General features: G+C 42.6%; 1 protein-coding gene across 16 annotated transcripts in view; it reads right to left on the reverse strand.

Annotated features, from left to right (window-relative positions):
* The window catches only part of LOC106595038 (probable E3 ubiquitin-protein ligase HERC1), a 290,635-nt gene that overhangs the window by 88,869 nt on the left and 181,856 nt on the right, over positions 1-19,910 (reverse strand). For all 16 annotated transcript variants that reach the window (XM_045708500.1, XM_045708507.1, XM_045708508.1 and 13 more), the window contains exons 44-48: positions 19,304-19,502; positions 19,006-19,172; positions 18,305-18,427; positions 11,606-11,846; positions 10,953-11,074 (exon numbers count right to left, since the gene is read on the reverse strand). In XM_045708500.1, the coding sequence (XP_045564456.1) occupies positions 10,953-11,074; positions 11,606-11,846; positions 18,305-18,427; positions 19,006-19,172; positions 19,304-19,502 (852 nt within the window). The remainder of the gene's footprint in view (positions 1-10,952; positions 11,075-11,605; positions 11,847-18,304; positions 18,428-19,005; positions 19,173-19,303; positions 19,503-19,910) is intronic.

Genomic DNA, 19,910 nt, shown 5'->3' on the forward strand with positions numbered 1-19,910 from the left:
GTTACAATGGTATAGAGGAGAGGGTATATATTAGTATAGTATAGAGGAGAGGGTATATATTAGTATAGTATAGAGGAGAGGGTATATATTAGTATAGTATAGAGGAGAGGGTATATATTAGTATAGTATAGAGGAGAGGGTATATGTTAGTATAGTATAGAGGAGAGGAGAGGGTTTATGTTAGTATAGTATAGAGGAGAGGAGAGGGTATATGTTAGTATAGTATAGAGGAGAGGAGAGGGTTTATGTTAGTATAGTATAGAGGAGAGGAGAGGGTATATGTTAGTATAGTATAGAGGAGAGGGTATATATTAGTATAGTATAGAGGAGAGGGTATATGTTAGTATAGTATAGAGGAGAGGAGAGGGTATATGTTAGTATAGTATAGAGGAGAGGGTATATATTAGTATAGTATAGAGGAGAGGGTATATGTTAGAATAGTATAGAGGAGAGGGTATATGTTAGTATAGTATAGAGGAGAGGGTATATATTACAATGGTATAGAGGAGAGGAGAGGGTATATGTTACAATGGTATAGAGGAGAGGAGAGGGTATATGTTACAATGGTATAGAGGAGAGGGTATATATTAGAATAGTATAGAGGAGAGGGTATATGTTAGAATAGTATAGAGGAGAGGGTATATGTTAGTATAGTATAGAGGAGAGGAGAGGGTATATGTTAGTATAGTATAGAGGAGAGGGTATATGTTAGAATAGTATAGAGGAGAGGGTATATATTAGTATAGTATAGAGGAGAGGGTATATGTTAGAATAGCAGAGAGGAGAGGGTATATATTAGAATAGTATAGAGGAGAGGAGAGGGTATATGTTAGAATAGTATAGAGGAGAGGGTATATGTTAGTATAGTATAGAGGAGAGGGTATATGTTAGTATAGTATAGAGGAGAGGGTATATGTTACAATGGTATAGAGGAGAGGGTATATATTAGAATAGTATAGAGGAGAGGGTATATGTTAGAATATTATAGAGGAGAGGGTATATGTTAGTATAGTATAGAGGAGAGGAGAGGGTATATGTTAGAATAGTATAGAGGAGAGGGTATATGTTAGAATAGTATAGAGGAGAGGGTATATATTAGAATAGTATAGAGGAGAGGGTATATGTTAGTATAGTATAGAGGAGAGGGTATATGTTAGAATAGTATAGAGGAGAGGGTATATGTTAGAATAGTATAGAGGAGAGGGTATATGTTAGAATAGTATAGAGGAGAGGAGAGGGTATATGTTACAATAGTATAGAGGAGAGGAGAGGGTATATGTTAGTATAGTATAGAGGAGAGGGTATATGTTAGAATAGTATAGAGGAGAGGGTATATGTTAGAATAGTATAGAGGAGAGGGTATATGTTAGAATAGTATAGAGGAGAGGGTATATATTAGAATAGTATAGAGGAGAGGGTATATATTAGAATAGTATAGAGGAGAGGGTATATATTAGTATAGTATAGAGGAGAGGGTATATGTCAGAATAGTATAGAGGAGAGGGTATATGTTAGTATAGTATAGAGGAGAGGGTATATATTAGAATAGTATAGAGGAGAGGGTATATATTAGTATAGTATAGAGGAGAGGGTATATGTTAGAATAGTATAGAGGAGAGGGTATATGTTAGAATAGTATAGAGGAGAGGGTATATATTAGTATAGTATAGAGGAGAGGGTATATGTTAGAATAGTATAGAGGAGAGCGTATATGTTAGAATAGTATAGAGGAGAGGGTATATGTTACAATAGTATAGAGGAGAGGAGAGGGTATATGTTAGAATAGTCGAGAGGAGAGGGTATATATTAGTATAGTATAGAGGAGAGGGTATATGTTAGAATAGTATAGAGGAGAGGGTATATGTCAGAATAGTATAGAGGAGAGGAGAGGGTATATGTTAGAATAGTATAGAGGAGAGTGTATATGTTAGAATAGTATAGAGGAGATGAGAGGGTATATGTTAGAATAGTCGAGAGGAGAGGAGAGGGTATATATTAGTATAGTATAGAGGAGAGGGTATATGTTAGAATAGTATAGAGGAGAGGGTATATATTAGAATAGCAGAGAGGAGAGGGTATATGTTACAATAGTATAGAAGAGAGGGTATATGTTAGTATAGTATAGAGGAGAGGGTATATATTAGAATAGTATAGAGGAGAGGGTATATATTAGAATAGTATAGAGGAGAGGGTATATGTTAGAATAGTATAGAGGAGAGGGTATATGTTAGAATAGTATAGAGGAGAGGGTATATGTTAGAATAGTATAGAGGAGAGGGTATATGTTAGAATAGTATAGAGGAGAGGGTATATGTTAGAATAGTATAGAGGAGAGGGTATATGTTAGAATAGTATAGAGGAGAGGGTATATATTAGTATAGTATAGAGGAGAGGGTATATGTTAGAATAGTATAGAGGAGAGCGTATATGTTAGAATAGTATAGAGGAGAGGGTATATGTTAGAATAGTATAGAGGAGAGGGTATATGTTAGTATAGTATAGAGGAGAGGGTATATATTAGAATAGTATAGAGGAGAGGGTATATATTAGTATAGTATAGAAGAGAGGGTATATGTTAGTATAGCAGAGAGGAGAGGGTATATGTTAGAATAGTATAGAGGAGAGGGTATATGTTAGTATAGTATAGAGGAGAGGAGAGGAGAGGGTATATGTTAGAATAGTATAGAGGAGAGGGTATATATTAGTATAGTATAGAAGAGAGGGTATATGTTAGTATAGCAGAGAGGAGAGGGTATATGTTAGAATAGTATAGAGGAGAGGGTATATATTAGAATAGCAGAGAGGAGAGGGTATATGTTAGAATAGTATAGAGGAGAGGGTATATGTTAGAATAGTATAGAGGAGAGGGTATATGTTACAATAGTATAGAGGAGAGGAGAGGGTATATGTTAGTATAGTCGAGAGGAGAGGGTATATATTAGTATAGTATAGAGGAGAGGAGAGGGTATATGTTAGTATAGTATAGAGGAGAGGGTATATATTAGTATAGTATAGAGGAGAGGGTATATGTTAGAATAGTATAGAGGAGAGGGTATATGTCAGAATAGTATAGAGGAGAGGGTATATGTTAGAATAGTATAGAGGAGAGTGTATATGTTAGAATAGTATAGAGGAGATGAGAGGGTATATGTTACAATAGTATAGAGGAGAGGAGAGGGTATATGTTAGAATAGTCGAGAGGAGAGGAGAGGGTATATATTAGTATAGTATAGAGGAGAGGGTATATGTTAGAATAGTATAGAGGAGAGGGTATATATTAGAATAGCAGAGAGGAGAGGGTATATGTTAGAATAGTATAGAGGAGAGGGTATATGTTAGAATAGTATAGAGGAGAGGAGAGGGTATATGTTAGTATAGTATAGAGGAGAGGAGAGGGTATATGTTAGTATAGTATAGAGGAGAGGGTATATGTTAGAATAGCAGAGAGGAGAGGGTATATGTTAGAATAGTATAGAGGAGAGGGTATATGTCAGAATAGTATAGAGGAGAGGGTATATGTTAGTATAGTATAGAGGAGAGGGTATATGTTAGAATAGTATAGAGGAGAGGGTATATGTTAGAATAGTATAGAGGAGAGGGTATATGTTAGAATAGTATAGAGGAGAGGGTATATGTTAGAATAGTATAGAGGAGAGGGTATATATTAGTATAGTATAGAGGAGAGGGTATATATTAGAATAGTATAGAGGAGAGGGTATATATTAGAATAGTATAGAGGAGAGGAGAGGGTATATGTTAGTATAGTATAGAGGAGAGGGTATATATTAGTATAGTATAGAGGAGAGGGTATATATTAGAATAGTATAGAGGAGAGGGTATATATTAGAATAGTATAGAGGAGAGGAGAGGGTATATGTTAGAATAGTATAGAGGAGAGGGTATATGTTAGTATAGTATAGAGGAGAGGAGAGGGTATATGTTAGAATAGTATAGAGGAGAGGGTATATATTGGTATAGTATAGAGGAAAGGAGAGGGTATATGTTAGAATAGTATAGAGGAGAGGGTATATATTAGAATAGTATAGAGGAGAGGGTATATGTTAGAATAGTATAGAGGAGAGGGTATATATTAGAATAGTATAGAGGAGAGGGTATATATTAGAATAGTATAGAGGAGAGGAGAGGGTATATGTTAGAATAGTATAGAGGAGAGGGTATATGTTAGAATAGTATAGAAGAGAGGGTATATGTTAGTATAGCAGAGAGGAGAGGGTATATGTTAGAATAGTATAGAGGAGAGGGTATATGTCAGAATAGTATAGAGGAGAGGAGAGGGTATATGTTAGAATAGTATAGAGGAGAGGGTATATGTTACAATAGTATAGAGGAGAGGAGAGGGTATATGTTAGAATAGTCGAGAGGAGAGGGTATATATTAGTATAGTATAGAGGAGAGGGTATATGTTAGAATAGTATAGAGGAGAGGGTATATGTCAGAATAGTATAGAGGAGAGGAGAGGGTATATGTTAGAATAGTATAGAGGAGAGTGTATATGTTAGAATAGTATAGAGGAGATGAGAGGGTATATGTTACAATAGTATAGAGGAGAGGGTATATGTTAGAATAGTCGAGAGGAGAGGAGAGGGTATATATTAGTATAGTATAGAGGAGAGGGTATATGTTAGAATAGTATAGAGGAGAGGAGAGGGTATATGTTAGAATAGTATAGAGGAGAGGGTATATGTTAGAATAGTATAGAGGAGAGGGTATATGTTAGAATAGTATAGAGGAGAGGGTATATGTTAGTATAGTATAGAGGAGAGGAGAGGAGAGGGTATATGTTAGAATAGTATAGAGGAGAGGGTATATGTTAGTATAGTATAGAGGAGAGGAGAGGAGAGGGTATATGTTAGAATAGTATAGAGGAGAGGGTATATATTAGTATAGTATAGAAGAGAGGGTATATGTTAGTATAGCAGAGAGGAGAGGGTATATGTTAGAATAGTATAGAGGAGAGGGTATATGTCAGAATAGTATAGAGGAGAGGAGAGGGTATATGTTACAATAGTATAGAGGAGAGGAGAGGGTATATGTTAGTATAGTCGAGAGGAGAGGGTATATATTAGTATAGTATAGAGGAGAGGAGAGGGTATATGTTAGTATAGTATAGAGGAGAGGGTATATATTAGTATAGTATAGAGGAGAGGGTATATGTTAGAATAGTATAGAGGAGAGGGTATATGTCAGAATAGTATAGAGGAGAGGAGAGGGTATATGTTAGAATAGTATAGAGGAGAGTGTATATGTTAGAATAGTATAGAGGAGATGAGAGGGTATATGTTACAATAGTATAGAGGAGAGGAGAGGGTATATGTTAGAATAGTCGAGAGGAGAGGAGAGGGTATATATTAGTATAGTATAGAGGAGAGGGTATATGTTAGAATAGTATAGAGGAGAGGGTATATATTAGAATAGCAGAGAGGAGAGGGTATATGTTAGAATAGTATAGAGGAGAGGGTATATGTTAGAATAGTATAGAGGAGAGGAGAGGGTATATGTTAGTATAGTATAGAGGAGAGGAGAGGGTATATGTTAGTATAGTATAGAGGAGAGGGTATATGTTAGAATAGCAGAGAGGAGAGGGTATATGTTAGAATAGTATAGAGGAGAGGGTATATGTCAGAATAGTATAGAGGAGAGGGTATATGTTAGTATAGTATAGAGGAGAGGGTATATGTTAGAATAGTATAGAGGAGAGGGTATATGTTAGAATAGTATAGAGGAGAGGGTATATGTTAGAATAGTATAGAGGTGAGGGTATATGTTAGAATAGTATAGAGGAGAGGGTATATATTAGTATAGTATAGAGGAGAGGAGAGGGTATATGTTAGAATAGTATAGAGGAGAGGGTATATATTAGAATAGTATAGAGGAGAGGAGAGGGTATATGTTAGAATAGTATAGAGGAGAGGGTATATATTAGAATAGTATAGAGGAGAGGAGAGGGTATATGTTAGAATAGTATAGAGGAGAGGGTATATGTTAGTATAGTATAGAGGAGAGGAGAGGGTATATGTTAGAATAGTATAGAGGAGAGGGTATATATTAGAATAGTATAGAGGAGAGGGAATATGTTAGAATAGTATAGAGGAGAGGGTATATGTTAGAATAGTATAGAGGAGAGGGTATATGTTAGAATAGTATAGAGGAGAGGGTATATGTTAGTATAGTATAGAGGAGAGGAGAGGGTATATGTTAGTATAGTATAGAGGAGAGGGTATATGTTAGAATAGTATAGAGGAGAGGGTATATGTTAGAATAGTATAGAGGAGAGGAGAGGGTATATGTTACAATAGTATAGAGGAGAGGAGAGGGTATATGTTAGAATAGTATAGAGGAGAGTGTATATGTTAGAATAGTATAGAGGAGAGGGTATATATTAGTATAGTATAGAGGAGAGGGTATATGTTAGTATAGCAGAGAGGAGAGGGTATATGTTAGAATAGTATAGAGGAGAGGGTATATGTCAGAATAGTATAGAGGAGAGGGTATATGTTAGAACAGTATAGAGGAGAGGGTATATGTTAGAATAGTATAGAGGAGAGGGTATATATTAGTATAGTATAGAGGAGAGGGTATATGTTAGTATAGCAGAGAGGAGAGGGTATATGTTAGAATAGTATAGAGGAGAGGGTATATGTCAGAATAGTATAGAGGAGAGGAGAGGATATATGTTAGAATAGTCGAGAGGAGAGGGTATATATTAGTATAGTATAGAGGAGAGGGTATATGTTAGAATAGTATAGAGGAGAGGGTATATATTAGAATAGTATAGAGGAGAGGAGAGGGTATATGTTAGTATAGTATAGAGGAGAGGGTATATGTTAGAATAGTATAGAGGAGAGGGTATATGTTAGAATAGTATAGAGGAGAGGGTATATGTCAGAATAGTATAGAGGAGAGGAGAGGGTATATGTTACAATAGTATAGAGGAGAGTGTATATGTTAGAATAGTATAGAGGAGATGAGAGGGTATATGTTACAATAGTATAGAGGAGAGGAGAGGGTATATGTTAGAATAGTCGAGAGGAGAGGAGAGGGTATATGTCAGAATAGTATAGAGGAGAGGGTATATGTCAGAATAGTATAGAGGAGAGGAGAGGGTATATGTTAGAATAGTATAGAGGAGAGGGTATATGTTAGAATAGTATAGAGGAGAGGGTATATGTTAGAATAGTATAGAGGAGAGGAGAGGGTATATGTTAGTATAGTATAGAGGAGAGGAGAGGGTATATGTTAGTATAGTATAGAGGAGAGGGTATATGTTAGAATAGTATAGAGGAGAGGGTATATGTCAGAATAGTATAGAGGAGAGGGTATATGTTAGTATAGTATAGAGGAGAGGGTATATGTTAGAATAGTATAGAGGAGAGGGTATATGTTAGAATAGTATAGAGGAGAGGGTATATATTAGTATAGTATAGAGGAGAGGGTATATATTAGAATAGTATAGAGGAGAGGGTATATATTAGAATAGTATAGAGGAGAGGGTATATGTTAGAATAGTATAGAGGAGAGGGTATATATTAGAATAGTATAGAGGAGAGGAGAGGGTATATGTTAGTATAGTATAGAGGAGAGGGTATATGTTAGTATAGAGGAGATGAGAGGGTATATGTTAGAATAGTATAGAGGAGAGGAGAGGGTATATGTTAGTATAGTATAGAGGAGAGGGTATATGTTAGAATAGTATAGAGGAGAGGGTATATGTTAGTATAGTATAGAGGAGAGGGTATATGTTAGTATAGTATAGAGGAGAGGGTATATGTTAGAATAGTATAGAGGAGAGGGTATATGTTAGAATAGTATAGAGGAGAGGAGAGGGTATATGTTACAATAGTATAGAGGAGAGGAGATGGTATATGTTAGAATAGTATAGAGGAGAGGGTATATGTTAGAACAGTATAGAGGAGAGGGTATATGTTAGAATAGTATAGAGGAGAGGGTATATATTAGTATAGTATAGAGGAGAGGGTATATGTTAGTATAGCAGAGAGGAGAGGGTATATGTTAGAATAGTATAGAGGAGAGGGTATATGTCAGAATAGTATAGAGGAGAGGGTATATGTTAGAATAGCATAGAGGAGAGGGTATATGTTAGTATAGTATAGAGGAGAGGAGAGGGTATATGTTAGAATAGTATAGAGGAGAGGGTATATGTTAGAATAGCAGAGAGGAGAGGGTATATGTTAGAATAGTATAGAGGAGAGAGTATATATTAGTATAGTATAGAGGAGAGGGTATATGTTAGAATAGTAGAAAGGAGAGAGTATATATTAGTATAGTATAGAGGAGAGGGTATATGTTACAATAGTATAGAGGAGAGGGTATATATTAGAATAGCAGAGAGGAGAGGGTATATGTTAGAATAGTATAGAGGAGAGGAGTATATGTTAGAATAGTATAGAGGAGAGGAGAGGGTATATGTTAGTATAGTATAAAGGAGAGGAGAGGGTATATGTTAGTATAGTATAGAGGAGAGGGTATATGTTAGAATAGCAGAGAGGAGAGGGTATATGTTACAATAGTATAGAGGAGAGGAGAGGGTATATGTTAGAATAGTAGAAAGGAGAGAGTATATATTAGTATAGTATAGAGGAGAGGGTATATGTTAGAATAGTATAGAGGAGAGGGTATATATTAGAATAGCAGAGAGGAGAGGGTATATGTTAGAATAGTATAGAGGAGAGGGTATATGTTAGAATAGTATAGAGGAGAGGAGAGGAGAGGGTATATGTTAGTATAGTATAGAGGAGAGGGTATATATTAGTATAGTATAGAGGAGAGGAGAGGGTATATGTTAGAATAGTATAGAGGAGAGGGTATATGTTAGTATAGTATAGAGGAGAGGGTATATGTTAGAATAGCAGAGAGGAGAGGGTATATGTTAGAATAGTATAGAGGAGAGGGTATATGTCAGAATAGTATAGAGGAGAGGGTATATGTTAGTATAGTATAGAGGAGAGGGTATATGTTAGAATAGTATAGAGGAGAGGGTATATGTTAGAATAGTATAGAGGAGAGGGTATATGTTAGAATAGTATAGAGGAGAGGAGAGGGTATATGTTAGAATAGTATAGAGGAGAGGGTATATGTTAGAATAGTATAGAGGAGAGGAGAGGGTATATGTTAGTATAGTACAGAGGAGAGGGTATATGTCAGAATAGTATAGAGGAGAGGGTATATGTTAGAATAGTATAGAGGAGAGGGTATATGTTAGAATAGTATAGAGGAGAGGGTATATGTTAGAATAGTATAGAGGAGAGGGTATATGTTAGAATAGTATAGAGGAGAGGGTATATGTTAGAATAGTATAGAGGAGAGGGTATATGTTAGAATAGTATAGAGGAGAGGAGAGGGTATATGTTAGAATAGTATAGAGGAGAGGGTATATATTAGAATAGTATAGAGGAGAGGGTATATGTTAGTATAGTATAGAGGAGAGGGTATATGTTAGAATAGTATAGAGGAGAGGGTATATATTAGAATAGTATAGAGGAGAGGAGAGGGTATATGTTAGAATAGTATAGAGGAGAGTGTATATGTTAGTATAGTATAGAGGAGAGGGTATATGTTAGAATAGTATAGAGGAGAGGGTATATATTAGAATAGTATAGAGGAGAGGGTATATGTTAGTATAGTATAGAGGAGAGGGTATATGTCAGAATAGTATAGAGGAGAGGGTATATGTTAGAATAGTATAGAGGAGAGGAGAGGGTATATGTTAGAATAGTATAGAGGAGAGGGTATATATTAGAATAGTATAGAGGAGAGGGTATATGTTAGTATAGTATAGAGGAGAGGGTATATGTTAGAATAGTATAGAGGAGAGGAGAGGGTATATGTTAGAATAGTATAGAGGAGAGGGTATATGTTAGAATAGTATAGAGGAGAGGGTATATGTCAGAATAGTATAGAGGAGAGTGTATATGTTAGAATAGTATAGAGGAGAGGGTATATGTTAGTATAGTATAGAGGAGAGGGTATATATTAGTATAGTATAGAGGAGAGGGTATATATTAGTATAGTATAGAGGAGAGGGTATATATTAGTATAGTATAGAGGAGAGGAGAGGGTATATGTTAGTATAGTATAGAGGAGAGGAGAGGGTATATGTTAGTATAGTATAGAGGAGAGGGTATATATTAGTATAGTATTGAAGGTTAGTGACACAGAGCTCCAGGATTCTGCTGTAGGGCTGAACCTTCTCTATGAGACTGGCTGTGATGGGCCTGCACCGAGCGTTACAGACCAGCTAGAGAGGAGAGACGGATGGGACCTCCCCATACCATATTACCACCATACCATATTACCACCCTTCTCTATGTATTATGATTCTCATGATTCTCATGATTCTAGAGAGAGAGAGAGAGACAGAGAGAGACAAAGAGAGACAGAGAGAGAGACAGAGAGAGAGACAGAGAGAGAGAGACAGAGAGAGACAGAGAGAGACAGAGAGAGAGAGACAGAGAGAGAGAGACAGAGAGAGAGAGACAGAGAGAGACAGAGAGAGAGAGAGAGAGACAGTGAGAGAGAGACAGTGAGAGAGAGACAGCGAGACAGAGAGAGAGAGACAGTGAGAGAGAGACAGCGAGACAGAGAGAGAGAGAGAGAGACAGTGAGAGAGAGACAGTGAGAGAGAGACAGCGAGACAGAGAGAGAGAGAGACAGAGAGAGAGACAGAGAGAGAGACAGAGAGAGAGAGACAGAGAGAGAGAGACAGAGAGAGACAGAGAGAGAGAGACAGAGAGAGACAGAGAGAGAGAGAGAGAGACAGTGAGAGAGAGACAGTGAGAGAGAGACAGCGAGACAGAGAGAGAGAGAGAGACAGAGAGAGAGAGACAGAGAGAGAGAGAGAGAGAGAGAGAGAGAGAGAGAGAGAGAGAGAGAGAGAGAGAGAGAGACAGAGAGAGAGAGAGAGAGACATTCACCAGCGCGGGCCAGCAGTGTCCTAGCAGCCAGGTCAAAGCGGTGTTTCCTGCTGACAGCAGAGCGACCTCTGGGTGTTGGACCAGAGGAGGCAGAGGCACTGTCCTGGTCCAGACCCTCTGGACTGCAGGGACACACAAACACAGCACTCACACAGTCAGTAAACATGGGGAAACAACTGGCTGTTTTACACATGGAAACTGACAACAGGGACAACACAACCCTCACACAAATCAGAAACATGGAAACAGATGATCTAATATCGCTTTCAATGAGAACTAGTACTTCAATAGCAAACAGTATAGACGGCATCCCTGACACGTTCTGCGCTGTAGCAGGATGTACTGTAATACATATATATATATATATATACACACTGAATTGCATGTTATTGTTGAATACTAAATCTAAAGCAGTTGTATCCAAGTGCTACTAAGCACCAAAAAGACAGGAGGAACAAGGCACTTTTCATATAATTCATTAAAATGCCTTTATATTGTATGGCATGTTCAATGGAAACAAAGTTTAAAAACTCTGTCTGCATGGCCTTCGTCAGAGAGTACTACTAAACACACTATGTCTAATAGAAGCCTGGAGACAGTCATATCTGACCCTGAGGGACCGTCCTCTAGAACAGCTTCAGTTAATAATGTACCTCTCACTGAAGCCCTCCTCCATGTCTGCAGCGTCAGCGTTGGCCATATCTCCAGGGGAGTGTAGGTAGCTCCTCTCCAGACTCTTACCCCCTCCCGAGGCTGTGGCCCCTGGGCACGAGGAGCTGTCTGACCCGCGTCCTCCAGAGTGGCTCTCATCCTGGTCCTCCTCTGTTCCAGGGTGTTCTATCATCCACATAGCCAGGACCGTTATGTTCTGGGCATCAGCCTCGCCACGAGTACCTGGGGGGGGGGCAGATAGGAACGGATGACAGACTGCTGGTGAAATAAACGCCAGTGTTGCTGCTAACAGGGGGCGGCAGGAGGCCACCAGGTTAGAGCGTTTGGCCAGTAACTGAAAAGTCGCTGGTTTTAAATTCCTGAGCTGAAAAGGTGACGAAAAATAATAAATCTGTCCCTTGAGCAAGGCACTTAACCCCAGTTGCTCCGTGGGCGACGGACAACGCTGACCCTGGTCGTGACCCCACTCCCTGCAGGTGTCTCAGGGCGACGGACAACGCTGACCCTGGTCGTGACCCCACTCCCTGCAGGTGTCTCAGGGCGACGGACAACGCTGACCCTGGTCGTGACCCCACTCCCTACAGGTGTCTCAGGGCGACGGACAACGCTGACCCTGGTCGTGACCCCACTCCCTACAGGTGTCTCAGGGCGACGGACAACGCTGACCCTGGTCGTGACCCCACTCCCTACAGGTGTCTCAGGGCGACGGACAACGCTGACCCTGGTCGTGACCCCACTCCCTGCAGGTGTCTCAGGGCGACGGACAACGCTGACCCTGGTCGTGACCCCACTCCCTGCAGGTGTCTCAGGGGACGGACAACGCTGACCCTGGTCGTGACCCCACTCCCTGCAGGTGTCTCAGGGCGACGGACAACGCTGACCCTGGTCGTGACCCCACTCCCTGCAGGTGTCTCAGGGCGACGGACAACGCTGACCCTGGTCGTGACCCCACTCCCTGCAGGTGTCTCAGGGCGACGGACAACGCTGACCCTGGTCGTGACCCCACTCCCTGCAGGTGTCTCAGGGCGACGGACAACGCTGACCCTGGTCGTGACCCCACTCCCTGCAGGTGTCTCAGGGCGACGGACAACGCTGACCCTGGTCGTGACCCCACTCCCTGCAGGTGTCTCAGGGGGACGGACAACGCTGACCCTGGTCGTGACCCCACTCCCTGCAGGTGTCTCAGGGGGACGGACAACGCTGACCCTGGTCGTGACCCCACTCCCTGCAGGTGTCTCAGGGGACGGACAACGCTGACCCTGGTCGTGACCCCACTCCCTGCAGGTGTCTCAGGGGACGGACAACGCTGACCCTGGTCGTGACCCCACTCCCTGCAGGTGTCTCAGGGGACGGACAACGCTGACCCTGGTCGTGACCCCACTCCCTGCAGGTGTCTCAGGGGGACGGACAACGCTGACCCTGGTCGTGACCCCACTCCCTGCAGGTGTCTCAGGGGGACGGACAACGCTGACCCTGGTCGTGACCCCACTCCCTGCAGGTGTCTCAGGGGGACGGACAACGCTGACCCTGGTCGTGACCCCACTCCCCTGCAGGTGTCTCAGGGGACGGACAACGCTGACCCTGGTCGTGACCCCACTCCCTGCAGGTGTCTCAGGGGGACGGACAACGCTGACCCTGGTCGTGACCCCACTCCCTGCAGGTGTCTCAGGGGGACGGACAACGCTGACCCTGGTCGTGACCCCACTCCCTGCAGGTGTCTCAGAGGGACGGACAACGCTGACACTGGTCGTGACCCCACTCCCTACAGGTGTCTCAGGGGGACGGACAACGCTGACCCTGGTCGTGACCCCACTCCCTACAGGTGTCTCAGAGGGACGGACAACGCTGACCCTGGTCGTGACCCCACTCCCTGCAGGTGTCTCAGGGGGACGGACAACGCTGACCCTGGTCGTGACCCCACTCCCTGCAGGTGTCTCAGGGGGACGGACAACGCTGACCCTGGTCGTGACCCCACTCCCTGCAGGTGTCTCAGGGGGACGGACAACGCTGACCCTGGTCGTGACCCCACTCCCTGCAGGTGTCTCAGAGGGACGGACAACGCTGACACTGGTCGTGACCCCACTCCCTACAGGTGTCTCAGGGGGACGGACAACGCTGACCCTGGTCGTGACCCCACTCCCTACAGGTGTCTCAGGGGGACAGACAACGCTGACCCTGGTCGTGACCCCACTCCCTGCAGGTGTCTCAGGGGGACGGACAACGCTGACCCTGGTCGTGACCCCACTCCCTGCAGGTGTCTCAGGGCGACGGACAACGCTGACCCTGGTCGTGACCCCACTCCCTGCAGGTGTCTCAGAGGGACGGACAACGCTGACCCTGGTCGTGACCCCACTCCCTGCAGGTGTCTCAGGGGGACGGACAACGCTGACCCTGGTCGTGACCTCACTCCCTGCAGGTGTCTCAGGGGGACGGACAACGCTGACCCTGGTCGTGACCCCACTCCCTGCAGGTGTCTCAGGGGGACGGACAACGCTGACCCTGGTCGTGACCTCACTCCCTGCAGGTGTCTCAGGGGGACGGACAACGCTGACCCTGGTCGTGACCCCACTCCCTACAGGTGTCTCAGGGGGACGGACAACGCTGACCCTGGTCGTGACCCCACTCCCTGCAGGTGTCTCAGGGGGAGTTGGGATATGAAACATTTACATTAAACACTTGTAATGATGTACACTTGAACAAGTCTGTAAACGGGAGGAATATAAGCGCCCCTCCCCCCCCAGAATGATTATTACCAGTATAGGTTCCTTCACTGTCCTCATCCTGGGTTCAACCAGTCTACTCACAAACACACCTCACCCTGGTCCTTGTACCAGTATAGGTTCCTTCACTGTCCTCATCCCGTGTTTAACCAGTCTGCTCACAAACACACGTCACCCTGGTCCTTGTACCAGTATAGGTTCCTTCACTGTCCTCATCCCGTGTTTAACCAGTCTGCTCACAAACACACGTCACCCTGGTCCTTGTACCAGTATAGGTTCCTTCACTGTCCTCACCCCGGGTTCAACCAGTCTGCTCACAAACACACCTCACCCTGGTCCTTGTACCAGTATAGGTTCCTTCACTGTCCTCACCCCGGGTTCAACCAGTCTGCTCACAAACACAGGTCACCCTGGTCCTTGTTTGTAGCCTTTATTTTAACAGGGAAGACAACGCACCAACAGATTCAGCTATTTAAAAAAAGGCACCAATTGGAAAGCTCCATCGGTACCATTTCAAGCTAGCTGTGGAGTGAGCTTACGGCACGTTCTGAACTCTGTTACATTGGCTGGGAGAGAGATGGTCCATTATAAGTGGTTGTATCCTGAATGGCCATTGGCTGGGAGAGAGATGGTCCATTATAAGTGGTTGTATCCTGAATGGCCATTGGCTGGGAGAGAGATGGTCCATTATAAGTGGTTGTATCCTGAATGGCCATTGGCTGGGAGAGAGATGGTTCATTATAAGTGGTTGTATCCTGAATGGCCATTGGCTGGGAGAGAGATGGTCCATTATAAGTGGTTGAATCCTGAATGGCCATTGGCTGGGTAATCACTCATCCATATATTTATATGTACATATTCTTATTCCATCCCTTTAGATTTGTGTATATTAGGTAGTTGTTATGGAATTGTTAGATTACTTGTTAGATATTACTGCACTGTTGGAACTAGAAGCACAAGCATTTCACTACACTCGCATTAACATCTGTTAACCATGTGTATGTGACCAATAACACCTGTTAACCATGTGACCAATAACATCTGTTAACCATGTGTATGTGACCAATAACATCTGTTAACCATGTGACCAATAGCATCTGCTAACCATGTGACCAATAGCATCTGCTAACCATGTGACCAATAGCATCTGTTAACCATGTGACCAATAGCATCTGTTAACCATGTGACCAATAGCATCTGTTAACCATGTGACCAATAGCATCTGTTAACCATGTGACCAATAGCATCTGTTAACCATGTGTATGTGACCAATAACATCTGTTAACCATGTGACCAATAGCATCTGCTAACCATGTGACCAATAGCATCTGTTAACCATGTGACCAATAGCATCTGTTAACCATGTGACCAATAGCATCGGTTAACCATGTGACCAATAGCATCTGTTAACCATGTGACCAATAGCATCTGTTAACCATGTGTATGTGACCAATAACATCTGTTAACCATGTGACCAATAACATCTGCTAACCATGTGACCAATAACATCTGCTAACCATGTGACCAATAACATCTGTTAACCATGTGACCAATAACATCTGCTAACCATGTGACCAATAACATCTGTTAACCATGTGACCAATAACATCTGCTAACCATGTGACCAATAGCATCTGTTAACCATGTGACCAATAGCATCTGCTAACCATGTGACCAATAACATCTGCTAACCATGTGACCAATAACATCTGCTAACCATGTGACCAATAACATCTGCTAACCATGTGACCAATAACATCTGCTAACCATGTGACCAATAACATCTGCTAACCATGTGACCAATAACATGTGATTTGAAGACTGTCCCTGTAGTCTCCAGAGTCTTGGTATGAGGTAGTATATAGTGGAGTCTGTACCTGTAGTCTTGGTATGAGGTAGTATATAGTGAAGTCTGTACCTGTAGTCTTGGTATGAGGTAGTATATAGTGAAGTCTAGCTGTAGTCTTGGTATGAGGTAGTGTATAGTGGAGTCTGTACCTGTAGTCTTGGTATGAGGTAGTGTATAGTGGAGTCTAGCTGTAGTCTTGGTATGAGGTAGTGGATAGTGAAGTCTGTACCTGTAGTCTAGGTATGAGGTAGTGTATAGTGGAGTCTGTACCTGTAGTCTTGGTATGAGGTAGTGTATAGTGGAGTCTGTACCTGTAGTCTTGGTATGAGGTAGTATATAGTGGAGTCTGTACCTGTAGTCTTGGTATGAGGTAGTGTATAGTGGAGTCTGTATCTGTAGTCTTGGTATGAGGTAGTATATAGTGGAGTCTGTACCTGTAGTCTTGGTATGAGGTAGTATATAGTGGAGTCTGTACCTGTAGTCTTGGTATGAGGTAGTGTATAGTGGAGTCTAGCTGTAGTCTTGGTATGAGGTAGTGGATAGTGAAGTCTGTACCTGTAGTCTAGGTATGAGGTAGTGTATAGTGGAGTCTGTACCTGTAGTCTTGGTATGAGGTAGTGTATAGTGGAGTCTGTACCTGTAGTCTTTGTATGAGGTAGTATATAGTGGAGTCTGTACCTGTAGTCTTGGTATGAGGTAGTGTATAGTGAAGTCTGTACCTGTAGTCTTGGTATGAGGTAGTGTATAGTGAAGTCTGTACCTGTAGTCTTGGTATGAGGTAGTATATAGTGGAGTCTGTACCTGAAGTCTTGGTATGAGGTAGTATATAGTGGAGTCTGTACCTGTAGTCTTGGTATGAGGTAGTGTATAGTGAAGTCTAGCTGTAGTCTTGGTATGAGGTAGTGTATAGTGGAGTCTGTATCTGTAGTCTTGGTATGAGGTAGTGTATAGTGGAGTCTGTACCTGTAGTCTTGGTATGAGGTAGTATATAGTGGAGTCTGTACCTGTAGTCTTGGTATAAGGTAGTATATAGTGAAGTCTGTACCTGTAGTCTTGGTATGAGGTAGTGTATAGTGGAGTCTGTATCTGTAGTCTTGGTATGAGGTAGTGTATAGTGGAGTCTGTACCTGTAGTCTTGGTATGAGGTAGTATATAGTGGAGTCTGTACCTGTAGTCTTGGTATGAGGTAGTGTATAGTGGAGTCTGTACCTGTAGTCTTGGTATGAGGTAGTGTATAGTGGAGTCTGTACCTGTAGTCTTGGTATGAGGTAGTATATAGTGGAGTCTGTACCTGTAGTCTTGGTATGAGGTAGTATATAGTGGAGTCTGTACCTGTAGTCTTGGTATGAGGTAGTGTATAGTGGAGTCTGTATCTGTAGTCTTGGTATGAGGTAGTGTATAGTGGAGTCTGTACCTGTAGTCTTGGTATGAGGTAGTGTATAGTGGAGTCTGTACCTGTAGTCTTGGTATGAGGTAGTATATAGTGGAGTCTGTACCTGTAGTCTTGGTATGAGGTAGTGTATAGTGGAGTCTGTACCTGTAGTCTTGGTATGAGGTAGTATATAGTGGAGTCTGTACCTGTAGTCTTGGTATGAGGTAGTATATAGTGGAGTCTGTACCTGTAGTCTTGGTATGAGGTAGTGTATAGTGGAGTCTGTATCTGTAGTCTTGGTATGAGGTAGTATATAGTGGAGTCTGTACCTGTAGTCTTGGTATGAGGTAGTATATAGTGGAGTCTGTACCTGTAGTCTTGGTATGAGGTAGTGTATAGTAGAGTCTGTACCTGAAGTCTTGGTATGAGGTAGTGTATAGTGGAGTCTGTATCTGTAGTCTTGGTATGAGGTAGTGTATAGTGGAGTCTGTACCTGTAGTCTTTGTATGAGGTAGTGTATAGTAGAGTCTGTACCTGAAGTCTTGGTATGAGGTAGTGTATAGTGGAGTCTGTATCTGTAGTCTTGGTATGAGGTAGTATATAGTGGAGTCTGTACCTGTAGTCTTGGTATGAGGTAGTATATAGTGGAGTCTGTACCTGTAGTCTTGGTATGAGGTAGTATATAGTGGAGTCTGTACCTGTAGTCTTGGTATGAGGTAGTATATAGTGGAGTCTGTACCTGTCCCTGTAGCCTCCAGAGCCTTGGTGATCTGCCTCAGAGAGAAGCCCATCTCCAGGAGGGGCACAGCGATGGCCGGGGGGGGAGGGGAGGTGGACAGTCTGCTGCTGGGGTCCGACAGGGCTGGAGAGGACAACAATTACAGGACAGGAAGTTACCATCACATACAGACAAACAGGATGTTACCATCACATACAGACAAACAGGATGTTACCATCACATACAGAGACAAACAGGACTGGGGAGGATGTTACCATCACATACAGGACTGGGGAGGATGTTACCATCACATACAGGACTGGGGAGGATGTTACCATCACATACAGAGACATACAGGACTGGGGAGGATGTTACCATCACATACAGGACTGGGGGAGGATGTTACCATCACATACAGGACTGGGGAGGATGTTACCATCACATACAGGACTGGGGAGGATGTTACCATCACATACAGGACTGGGGAGGATGTTACCATCACATACAGGACTGGGGGAGGATGTTACCATCACATACAGGACTGGGGAGGATGTTACCATCACATACAGGACTGGGGAGGATGTTACCATCACATACAGGACTGGGGAGGATGTTACCATCACATACAGGACTGGGGAGGATGTTACCATCACATACAGGACTGGGGAGGATGTTACCATCACATACAGGACTGGGGGAGGTGCTTGGTGTGTAATACATACATGTCCCTGTCCTGTTGGCTGGTCTGGACGTCTGGGTCTCGGGGGAGGAGAGGCTCTGTCTCCGGCCCACCTCATCAGAGGGAGACGTGGGGAGAGAAGACACCGGGGGCGTCTGGGCACGACGCGTTGGCAGCAGAGTGGTGGTCGGGTAGCTTGAGAACATTTGCCTGTAAAGACGAGGCATTGTAATAAAAGCCTTGACTTTAAAAGGTATTCACAGTGTGTGTGTGTGTGTGTGTGTATATGTATATATATATATATATATATATATATATATATAGAGAGAGGTTCTATATACCTGAGCAGGCTAAGAGGCATGACCCCAGGGGACTCTGAGGCAGGGACAGTCTCTGTGTCAGTAACAGGTGTTGTGGCTGTGGTAGTGTCCTCCAGAGAGGAGCTCATGAAGGAGGTGGTGCTGGAGGCAGAGGGGCTGGTGGTGATGGGGGTCTGGGCCTGCTGCTCTCCCTGCGCACCCTCCTCACACTCTGGGTCAGCTAACACACCGGGAGAGAGACCACACACACTTAGTACAGAGTTACAACAGAGTTACAGAGTTACAACAGGGTTACAACAGGGTTACAACAGAGTTACAACAGGGGTTACAACAGAGTTACAACAGGGTTACAACAGAGTTACAACAGGGGTTACAACAGAGTTACAACAGGGTTACAACAGAGTTACAACAGAGTTACAACAGGGTTACAACAGAGTTACAACAGAGATTCAACAGAGTTACAACAGAGTTACAACAGGGATACAACAGAGTTACAACAGGGTTAGAACAGAGTTACAACAGGGTTAGAACAGAGTTACAACAGGGTTACAACAGAGATTCAACAGGGTTACAACAGGGATACAACAGGGATACAACAGGGATACAACAGAGTTACAACAGAGTTACA

Source organism: Salmo salar, chromosome ssa26 (genome assembly GCF_905237065.1).
Source record: "Salmo salar chromosome ssa26, Ssal_v3.1, whole genome shotgun sequence".
Classification (NCBI taxonomy): domain Eukaryota; kingdom Metazoa; phylum Chordata; class Actinopteri; order Salmoniformes; family Salmonidae; genus Salmo; species Salmo salar.